This window comes from Pistacia vera, unplaced genomic scaffold, assembly GCF_008641045.1.
Source record: "Pistacia vera cultivar Batoury unplaced genomic scaffold, PisVer_v2 Contig486, whole genome shotgun sequence".
Lineage (NCBI taxonomy): Eukaryota > Viridiplantae > Streptophyta > Magnoliopsida > Sapindales > Anacardiaceae > Pistacia > Pistacia vera.
Window position 1 is genome coordinate 176,324 of NW_022196319.1, and position 12,035 is coordinate 188,358.

Sequence of the window (12,035 nt, forward strand, 5' to 3'; positions counted from 1 at the left end):
AAAGGGCTTCTAGGTTTCAAAATTAACAAGACAAATCAACCATTAGCCACAAAATAACTCAAAATACATAAGGGTATCTCATGTAAATAACAAAATAAACAAACAAAGTTCTAATCAAGAGTCTGCTCAGGGTGGGTCTGCTCACGGTGACGGTGGAGTCTCTTCAGGGTGGGTCTGCTCACACCTCAGGCTGGAGTCTGCTCATGGTGGCTTGACTGGAGAGTGATCTGTGGACTAGGAACGTGAAGCTTGCCAGATCTGAGCTTAGAGAGAAGAGTCTACTCACGGTGGGACAATGGCATGACTGCCTGACTGGAAGTGGAGTCTATTGGAGTGTTGGGTGTTGGCGAACGATGAACGTAGCTCATGATGACTGGACAGTAATGGAGTCAGCTCTGCTCAATAGCTCACAGTGTGGAACTGACGAACTATGGATGGAGTAGCTCACGCCTCACGGTGTGGACTGTGGATGGAGTAGCTCACTGTGGAAGACTGGAACTGCTAAACTGAAGTCTGGAACTTTGGAAGTGACGAACAGACGAAGTGTAGAGATTTGAAATTTTCAGATTTGGATGCGAAGAAAGACGAACTGTGAAGAGAAATAGAGCGAGGAGTGAAAAAAAAAAAAATTTTGCTTTTATATTTAGGGTAAAACCGGTTTAAAAACTAGTTTTCCGTTAATCAGTTTGAAATTTTTTTCAAACCGAACCGGTTTTCTGGTTTTTTAAATTTCACAAACCGAAAACCAAACCGGTTTGTAAAAAAACCTAATTTTCGGTTCGATTTCGGTTCGGTTACCATTTCGGTTCGGTTTTCGGATTATCTATCCCACCCCTAGAAAAAGCGGTAAAATCAGACATCAAAATATATATGCGACTATGCATTCAGATTAAAATCAAGTGACTTAATAATCAAAACTATAAAAAGAATGTTTACACATTTTGCCATTAATTTTGAAGCATTATATATTCCTATAAGATACTTAAAATTGAAAAATCAAGGTCATCTAAAAATAACAGACACAGAAAAAACAAAATGATGAAGGAAATATAACTCATTTATTCCTGCGGATTTATTGGCAATTACAAAAACAACACCCTCATAAGATACAGTTGATCGTAACACTGTACCACAAGTTTTCTTCTCAGAGAGAATATGTCCTCACGCATTTTAACTTATTGTTGAATGTGTAAACTCTACCAGTTGATATTTTTGCCGTCACAGTTGTTCCTCTATAATGTAACCTGAACGAATTTTGTTTCTTTGACCAAAGACCAACTTCCTGCAGGTCCCCTTCTTTCCAGCAGATGTTCACTGTCACCCCGCCACGCGCTTTCAATCCTTTCACACAGCCGCTCGCCCACTTGTCATGGGGAAGGGCAGGAAGTAAGTACAGATCCTTCACGGTACTCTGCACGAGCATCTCAGCAACTGCCGCTGAAAAACTGACAAAAGAGACGGCAGAATTAAAAACTATGCCCAGACCAACATTTTTTTACTTCACAGAAGTTTTTTTCAGAAAAGGGTTCATACATTCAAATTTGGTAATCTCGAAAATGTGAGAAGTACAAGTTTAAATCTAATAAACTTAAAAGAGTACTAAGGCAAAGGACTTCACAAACTCCCAAGGACTATTGTTTTGACTTCAATATTGCCCACTTGTCGTGGTAAGGCATTTTTATGTTGGATGTAGTGAATGTTAAGAAAAGAGAAATTCTACAAAATGTGTATACTTTTTTACAAGTGACTATTTTCTTTTCTTCATTCAGAGTAGTAAGAAATACAAATTATTTTACATTCAAGTGCAGCAGTCAATAAAAACCAACTGAAGCATATAATGATATGACTACTAGTTTCAGAGATTAGAGCCTACGATGTAAATGGGAAAACTACCACAAGCGTTTTATCATTATATTTGCCATTACACAGTTATACCTCATCCAACATGTACATCTCTGACATAAACTTCACAAGATGCATATAACATCTTCACCATCCTGTTCTTCAAACTTCCTTTTTATGACAATTAATTGTGATGTTTTACTTCTGAGTCAACTTGTTAATAAAGATAGCATTGTGGACTAGAACTGATCCTATGAAATTTAAAACTGATCAGTGTCACGAAATTTCATTGGCATAACACTAAAAGCTTCTGCTTACCCAAAGTTGGCATCTATCTGGAAAGGGGGATGTGCTGTGAACAAGTTACTGTATAGTCCTCCTTCAAAAGCACTTTCATGTTCGGGATCAACCAAATCAAACAAATGCTTCACCATGTGATATGCATGCTCACTGTTTCGAAGGCGTGCCCACAGAGCAATTTTCCATGTGGTTGACCATCCTGGACCATCCTCTCCTGCTCCAATTATGAAATGTAAATGTACCACTCAAGAGCATCATAGTTACCAAAGTCTGAAATCTAGTGAAATTCCAATTAAAAAATTAAATATGTATGTATGCATCAAGTGCAATAGATCATTCTCAAACATATCATATGGAAAGCCAAGATAAAAACAGGACATCAATTTTTCTTCTAAACATCCATCAATTGAAGCAGGCTGCGATTGTTTGATATAGGTGAATATCACATACAAACCTCTTTTAAATAGAGTAAAATCAGCTGCTTTACAGAGGTCCGGAGTTTTCTCAACAGTAATTGTGTGTCCTGGATACAGGCCAAACAGGTGTGATACATGTCGATGATGCACTTCTGGGTCCTCAAAATCCAGTGCCTTACATTAAAAAGGAATCTCTCAGCCCATAATAAATACAGCTTTATTTGACCTCTACTACATGGTAGAACATCAGACATCATAAAAGATTTCACAAAAATCTAGAAAAAAATTTCAAGCTACCCACTTACCCATTCCATAATGGAACCATCTCTAGCAATTTTTGTAGGCAAAAGCCTTGGTTGAGCATCACGAACCTTTTTAATGAGAGGATCCTCGCTCTTTCCAAGAATCTGTTTCCAATTAATTTTCAAGTGATTATTGATATAAGCTATATTTTGGCGGTTCTTTATTCATTTAGTATAAGAGCTTCACCTCTGCAGCATAAACAATTGCAGAAAAAACTTCTTTAATGATTGACATGTCCATTGTTGATGAGTAGCTCACACTAGCTTGCTTACCATCAGGAGCAATAAACATGTGTTCTGGAGACGTGGATGGGTTGGTTTCCAGAAATCCTCCAGGGCCATCAATCAACCAGTCCAACAGAAAGTGTGTACATCCTTCCAACAAAGGATATGCCTTATTTTTCAGAAAATCCTAATATAAAAAATATTAGAAATTGTTAAACTACTAGAAATTTTGAAACAGAAATAAAACTATAGAAAGTTCACAGCAAACGCGATTAACCTAAGTGATTTAGAGAAAGATACAGAATGGTGTTAACAAGCCCATAGTAAGCATATTCATGAACCTGGTGATCAGAAGTACCTTGGTACTTCCAGATCCAGAATTTCTTGGAGAGAGCCTTAGGCTGTGCCTCTATACCTGGAATGAGCTGAATAGAAGGATTCCTATTCTCTCCATTCCTAAATTAGTATTTCCATTCTCAATACCATATGTGGTCATCATAGTGAGAAAGTTCAGAGGATTCCCTTTCCCAAGTTTTCAATAATCAATAAATGGGACTAAACCAAAAATGAAAACAGAAATTGTAGAACACCCATTCTTACTTTCTATCCTTATTGGATATGAGTCACTGGTAATTATATATTGACACTGATGATTTACCCGTGATATGGATCTGTTACAAACTAAATTTAATGCATATAGTACAGATCATAAGTTTAATCTATAAACCAAGCTATACATAATATGGGAGAAGAATCAAGACACTTAAAAAGAGAAAACCCAATCTTTCTAAACAGTTGTATCACAATATTTTTTCTAATAGAGAAAATTATGTTGAGATGATGAATAAAGAGAAGATGTAGACTGAATTTCTTTAGAAAACACGAGATTCTACAGGGTATAATTTTCAAAATAATACAGAAAAGAATATATACTGAAGGTTTTATGATTGTCATTCATTACCTTTGCTTCAAAGAGGTTGCAATAATTATAATAGCCATGAGAATAAGAGAGGCAGAAAGATGATATTACTCATATTGAACTAAATATGCATCACTAGGTTAAAATATTTAAAGTGTTCTGATGATTGTGACGGTGCAATGGCAGAAGAGACAGGTAAAGATGGGAGTAACTTTTAAATAGACGATAGTCAATAAATTAAATGAACACTGGATGTAAATAAGAAACCGTTGGTCTAGCTGAAAAGTGTGGTCACATACAACTATTATTTACAGATAATAACTTCATGCTTTTCGATTTCACGTCTTCCATAGTTCATAAAATCAGTATATCCATTTTTTTATATCCTATCATGAAAGTATGGTCTGACCTACGAGGGAGAACTCAATTGTGAGAGTTTATCAAACTCTGTATAACAGATTTCAAGCAAAAACTTATCCTAAGCAAGAAACAGACTATCTAAAAAAAATCAGGAGCTTACTTTGTCCATTGTGTACATGTAATGCTCCCACAGATGGGTGCAAATCCATGCTCCCCCCATTGGCCATAAAGCCCAAACAGCCTCACCTCGATCTGGTGATGTTTTCGCCCATATGTCAGAAACTTGATGAACTACCCAACCACTACACTCATAGTTCACCTGCAAAATTCATTCAACCTGATTAAGAAAAATCCGTGTGCAAAGGATACAAAAAAAATTCTTGAAAAGATAAATGATATTTATCCACAAAAACACAACGATCATGAAGGCCAACCAGGCTCTAGGTTGAAATTGTGAATTATGGTGGTCTAGGCTTTATGATGCTTTCACTATATGCTACTAGCAAGAAAGCAAGCTAAAGAAGTAAAATTGCTTCATAATTATTTTTCCACTGGACCATTTATAACCTTTGGCACATCTAAATATAGGCTTACTTGAGGCATTAAATCATTTTACAGTATCTTTTTTCAAAGTTTCGCTAAATAAACTCAGAATGACGGCTCCTGCATCTTTTAATTTTACAATGAGGGCTCACCTTGTAAAATTATAAAATTATAAAGAATGCATATTAAACCTCACTGGAAAGTGTGGGCAGAAACAAGGGAGAGAGAGGAAAAAGTAAGAAAGATAAAGAAAATCTTACTTTTGCTGTTTTACTCCCATTCACTGAAAAAGAGGAAATGTAATCAAACAAGGGTTCCTGGCACTCGTGAAGGTTGCAAGAAAGGGAAGGCCAATAGTTCATCTGAAGATTAATGTTCAAGTGAGGGGCACAACTGAAATTTAAAATTAAATAATTAGAGGCTATTTATCGAAATAAATCTTTATGTAACCATTAAAAAGTAGAGGTCATATTAGTGGTAATAACTTCTGTAGAAGTACTATTACCCGAGCTATCAACCTAATCATACAATGGTTCCTTCAATTTACAAAATTATAAAGAAAGTTCAGCATAATAATATCCCCACTATTAGAACAGTTCACTGTTGCTATATTATCCTGCTCACTCTCCTAAATCCCTCTACGAACCCTAACTTCTACAAGGCCTACTAATAAAACTCATTTGCATAAAATTAAAAGAAAATCACAAGAACTGAATATTTCAAGACATCCAGAAAGTATTTTGGAAGCAGACAAAAGACAAGAGTGATCGACTTAAAATTTGTTAAAATGCAAGATCATCTTTGTAGAGTCTCCACACATCAAATGAGATAATTTACTACCATTGAAACCACACAACTACACCTTCAAAATATGTACAAGGAAAAAAGTAGTGATATAGTAAGGGGCAATGCAAGGATTAGGCAAACACATCTAGCAAACACCAAAACTAAATGCTTATGAAGAGAATAGGTAGGAAAAAAATATAACATAGAGAAGAGTGGAGAATGCAGAACATACTCCCATGCTGGCTCAATGTCCTTGCTCCATATACCCTGCAGGTTTGAAGCTTGAGTTCCAGGCCGTGAACAAGAAATAAGCAAATATCGACCATATTGGAATAAAAGCTCCACCAAGCCAGGATCTTCATCAGTCTTAAAAGATTTCACCCTCTCTGCTGTTGAAGCTATATCAATTTTACTTCCCTCTAGATGCATGTCAAATGTAGATAATGCATGACTTTTTCTTTCCAGAGAACCATCTCGATGTAAGCTCTTGGAACTTTTTGAAAGCTGCAGTGAGACACGATGAAAAAGATTCTGATAGTCATCCAAATGACGTGCATAAAGATCAGAATACGAAAATTTTCTAATTGACTGCAATGCTCTGAGAGAATCTGATGTAGGATCCTTCTTAGAATCTGAAGGCTTAGTGAATGGACCGTCAAATGAAGAGAAAGCCACCAGAAGCATCACAACCCAATCACAGCCTTCTACCTTAAACTTCTTGTCATCCAACACCTGTATCATGCCTCTGCTGTCACTAATCTGTACATCAAGAATTGCAGAAAATTGAACACCTTTGGGATTGTCATTCACTGTCAAATGTGGAGCGATCCTTTTACCAGGACAGCTTCCCTGCAGAAGAATCTGATTTTTTCCATTTGCTTGTGAGTGATGATGCAATTTGCTATCAAGAGACACGGTAAATGACAAAGAACCAGGTTTGCTTCCAGAAAGCTTTGTGACAATCATTTGATCAGGACTAGAAGCAAAATGTTCCCTGGTAAACTCAACATCACCCACAGAATAACTTATTCTAGCGGTAGCACTGTCTAAGTCTAACTCTCTACGATAAGTGTCTTCCGCATATTTAAGATGGGAATTATCAAATTCTATCTTGATATCACCAAGAGGTTGGTAAACCTTCATAATCACAAGAAAATCATCAGAACATGATTGAATATTTATGCAAAAAATAATTATATTCACTGTTCAAATTATCTAGAAGTTCATTAAATTCCAAATGAGGATAGAAACCAAGAAAGCTGAGGACCCAAAAGAAGTCATATGTCAAGAACAAAACTTAAAACAAACCAAGCCCCAAGGCATGAGGCATGTCTGTTAAACATTGCCAAGGCAAAACAACTGCAAAGAGCTAAAGATGCTTGACGAGGAGCAGGAGCAAGGTCAAGCACTGACCATTTAGTGAAAAATAATATGCAGGTCACTGTTAGATATGTCCAACCTTTAACAATAGGCTGAATTGTATAATCAAGCGTCAAGTCATGCGTCTCAATGCACTGAAGCTATCACATATTATATGTACAGACTGTATGACAGAGCAGAGTGTCCATCCAATGTAATCTCATGAAATCGGGAACACTCTTATTGTGGAATATTTTCTGCCTGTTTTAGAACTGTCTTAACAATTTGCTAATGCAAAAATATTGAACAATCCTGAATTTCATAAATTGGTGGAACTCATACAATTATTGAATCCTAACCACTCCTTTAGTCTTCAACAACCTTATCCACAAGATATAACATTTTATGATGAGAATGTGCTCAGATAAGTAACTGCTCAAGTGGAAATTCAGTAACACTTCAAACATAACGACATACTTGCAATCTTCCACAATTTTAAAGAGAACCAATTATAAAATTGTTTCATGTGTGCACGCCTAATGTAATAAGAATGCTTTATGGAAAACAGAGTAACATACATCAGAAGGACCATCTGACAACTTGACTGCTGCAGCAGTGGCTTCAGGATACTTGCCACTGTCAACAAGTTTCCTGACCTCGGAGAGTGCCTCTGGAGCTTTGGGGTTTGTATAGTTACCTGGAGTACCAGTCCAGAGTGTATCCTCTGCAAATAAATTCAAATCTCAACATAAGACAGATTATGAGAAAAGTTAGCAAATTGTCATGTAAAACCCATTGCAGCATAGAAAACATGAAGTTTCAATTATGTTAGCCTGTCTTTCATTTATTGCCAAATATATAAATATGGACATCAAGAAAATTAAAAATACAAACACGTAATTTTCACCATCTAGAACCAGAAACTAAAATCAAAATTATCCTATCCAAATATAGAAACTTTTCCTAATTGTGATGAAATTTCACTATTTTGAAAACACAACAGTCATTTTAGAAACCAGAGACAAGGTCAAGCTAACCCCACTAGAGCAGAACAAGCGATAGCATTCCTACCATTATTATTAGAAAAATAATAAGCCACCAATCCAAACATTTGAAGCAGTTTAAATGACTCTTTGCCATCTACTTGATTAAAAATACAGAAAAATAAATTAAATAAAAATATTCAATCTTTAATTTCTCACATTCTGTTTCTTTAACAATAAAGTGATAATGAACTAAATCAACGTTACTAATACTCTCAAGGTGTGTTCTTCACTGAAAATAAAAACAAGAACAACAGAAGGCATGACGAAGCCAAAGTTTTGTTCAACAACGCAAACGAAGATAACTTTACTTTACCATTAAGTTGAAGAGTCTCTGAAGCAACGCCACCCCACACCATGGCTCCAAGCCTTCCATTACCAATCGGAATCGCATCGGTCCAATGCTTGGCTGGCCCACTAAACGTAACCTTCAACGGCTTAGAACTCTCTCCTCCATCTCCAACACTCGGGTTCCACAAATCTCTCTCTGTGGCTCGCCGCACCAGAACCCACTCTCCCTCCTCCTCCATCGCTAAACAAAAACACCCACCACCAAAATGTTAAACCAAACCCAGAGAAAAAAGGAAAAAAGGTGCCCAGAAAGCGTAAAGCTCTTTATCTTTCTGGTACTTGACGAAAATGAAGCAAAGTAAAGTGAACAAAAAGAGGGTGTGTAGTGTGGGTCAGTAGGACACGTTGCATTGAATTAGATTGCCTGCAGAGTGGAAATTGTGAGGACCCACGTTACCTGGCATTTGATTTTTATTTCCGTGGCTTTTCTGAATTTAGAAAGATATCGCTTCAGTTTCGGACTCGCTAAAGTTGAGAGTTGAGAGGAGGGTGAGGGTGAGGGTGAGGATGAGGGAAAGCTAATTGAAGTAAAGTACGTGACAGCTGACAAGAATATCGTCACGAGATTGCCGAGATTAACTTGTCGTGTTTTCACTGTTGGTTGCGCCTCCTTGATCGCAGTGGACCACCATTTGCTCACGTAATCTATACGATGGCAATCACTTTTTTATAATATCACATTATTTGCGTAAGTTAATCCAATCACACCAATCATAAAAAAATAATAATAATAAATGAGGTAGGCGAAATGTTTATAGATGTCATATGTATGATTCCATATCTGAAGGCAAAAAATCCGGGGCGTAGATTTTCGATGCCCATTCCCGGAGCGGCAAGAATACTGCTACTTAAACTAGATTGTGATTCGGTTTTTATTCGTTTAATTTATTCAAATTTAACTTTATCTTATTTTATTTAGATTCTGCACGGGTGAATTCTGAACACCTGAACCTTTCACGTGAAATTTATCTAATACATTGGGAATGAAATTTGGTATTCTTTGGTTTCAACATTTATTTATGGTTATGGTCATTCGAAGACATATTAGATTGAATTAGATATTTGTGAAATTAGATAAAAATACTTAACATTAGAAAAATTTTAATATTTATTTTGAAATTATAAAATCATATATACCATTTTCATCATCTTGATTTTAATAATAATTTTTAAATTATTTATATAAATAATTATGATTCTTATATAGTAATTAATTATAAAAAACTTGAATGGGAGATATGTTAATTATTAAAGTTTTAATTATAATTACGATATAATATTTTAAATAAACAATAACATTAGAATATTATTTAAATTTTTTACGTTCCTTGTGAATTGTTCATCTTTTTTAATCTAATAGTGATAACGGAAAAGTTAAAGATAATTATATTTAATGTTAACTCAATATCTCTTATCACCAGTAGATTAGTAATACTAAACTGTTTACTACATCAAGAAATGTCAAAAAATTAAGTAAAAAATAGAAGATATGGTATCTCGACTAGATTTTCATACTATGAGCAAAAATATTTATTGTTATTCAATATAATATTTATAAAATTAAATTAAATATAATATAATAAAATTAGTTAAATTATTTTAATGAAATTATTTTTTTAAAATATAAATTATTTAGAAAATATTATCAGCTACAATATTATTAATAATAATATTTGAAAATAATTATAATATTTCTATAATAAAATAATATTTATAAATTTAAGTTTAAATTAATAATTTGTTTAATAGAATAAAAAGAGGAAAAAAAAAAAAGTTTATCCCAACTTGGGCCAATGGGATTACTTATCCCAATCATTTGGGATTATAGAGGGCCATGGGATTGGATCTCCTAAAAATGCAACCAAACATGAGATTGGACTATTTAAAAAAAAAAAAAAAAAAATACAGAGAGAGGGTAAACGACATGCTCCCAACCAATGTTTAGGGAAATGGACAGTTCCATTGGTTTCAGATTCTCCTTTAAATTAACATCAATTTTTGGATTTTTTACACGGTATAGAGAGCTTTATTACCAAATTGCCCTTAAAAATAACTTAATAAATTCTTTAACCCCTAAATTAGTATAATTAGTAAAATAATCATTTTACTTTCAAATTTATTTCAATAACACCCTCTTTTACAACCACCCAGCCACTGTCACACCACCACCTAGCCATTGCCGCCACTGTCACCACCGCCACCCAACCACTATCACTATCCAACCAAATTAGGAAAATTTCAGTAGTTGTCACCACCGCCACCCAACCACTATCACCATCCAACCAAATTAAGAAAATTTCAGTAGTTGTCACCAACCCTCAAAACAGAAACAATATTCAATATTAAATCTTCTCTTTTGCATTTCGTCTATTCCTCTTCATCAACTCACCACAACCTGAAACGGTTTCCTTCTCTCATCCTTGATACCACTCAAACTCTCTCCAACATGGCGGCTAAATATCTACTGCATTCGTCTATTTCACCAAAGCGATCTTGTTTCTTCAACTCTCAATCAAATTTTATCAACTTTAAAACATCCCAGTTGGGGTGTGAGCCAAGAAACCTTACAACATCTGGGGGCGTCAAATGGAGAGAAAATATGTCCTGCCTGCTTCAACATCCTGTAAACCAAAGCAAATCTCCATCAATTGTACGGATCATTTAATACTTGACAGCCTAAACAATTGACTGAACTCGCTCAAATGGATCCAAATCAACACAAAATCCCAACCTATCTGGCTTATTGCACCAGATCTGGCCAACTGTAGCCCCCACCATCCCTAGTCTGCCGCCTACCTCCAATGGCTGCACCGACCGCGTCTTCCTGGTTTCCACCGCGTTTGCATCGCCAGACTTCGCGATCGATCAATCTCGCAACTGCATCGCGACAAGCTCACGGTGTCTTTCAGATTTTGGCGATTGGTGTTGTCGCGACTTTGTTAGGTATTGTTGCTCGTTGCTTCGCGTCGTTGCCTGCAATCGACTGTTTCAATTCGATGTCGTGCCCTTGACTTCTCTTTGCGTCGCCTGTTTCTCGCCGGATGCCCGCCTGATTGCTCCCTGACGCCGAGAGAGTTCTCTCGCTGGAGGATTAAAGATGAGAGTGATGTGGACAATAACCGCGTTAATCATGGCTTCCGATTTGGCTAGATCAGGTAATGGAGGGAGAGAGGAGCGCGACTGCTGGTTAGGGAGAGAAATGGGAGGTTGTGGCTGAGGGAGTGAGAGAGAAGCGGCAGAAGAGAAGTAGTAGTCTTAGAGAGAGGGTTTTTGTGAGAGAAATTTGAGACGTGAGGTTATTTTAAAATTTTTATTTTTATTTCAGTTTTAATGTAGTTCAAATGGCCGTTTATCTTCGTCGTTACATAAAAAGATTTTCTGTTAATTTAAAGATGAATATCTAAAAATAAGGGTAAAAACTTGTTATTTTGTAAATTTTGGTTAAAAACATGTCGTTTACTCATAAAAAAATAATTACAACTTCTCCTATGATATTATTAATTACAATTTTCTCTTATGTTTAATTTACTACTCTATTGGAGTTTCGTTGTTTGGTAAACATATTTTTGGTAATTATTAAATTTACGGT

The 12,035-nt window shown here is 35.7% G+C and overlaps 1 protein-coding gene across 1 annotated transcript; it reads right to left on the minus strand.

Moving 5' to 3' along the window:
* Positions 1 to 1,027: 1,027 nt before the first annotated feature.
* LOC116146983 (alpha-L-fucosidase 2-like) lies at positions 1,028 to 8,998 on the minus strand. The gene is made up of 11 exons (XM_031432405.1): positions 8,844 to 8,998; positions 8,412 to 8,627; positions 7,631 to 7,776; positions 5,926 to 6,830; positions 5,168 to 5,300; positions 4,525 to 4,683; positions 3,048 to 3,272; positions 2,864 to 2,965; positions 2,597 to 2,732; positions 2,161 to 2,356; positions 1,028 to 1,445 (listed from the first exon to the last, which is right to left on the minus strand). The coding sequence occupies exons 1-11, from the start codon at positions 8,848 to 8,850 to the stop codon at positions 1,145 to 1,147; spliced, it is 2,526 nt and encodes an 841-aa protein (XP_031288265.1). The 5' UTR covers positions 8,851 to 8,998; the 3' UTR covers positions 1,028 to 1,144.
* Positions 8,999 to 12,035: the final 3,037 nt, after the last annotated feature.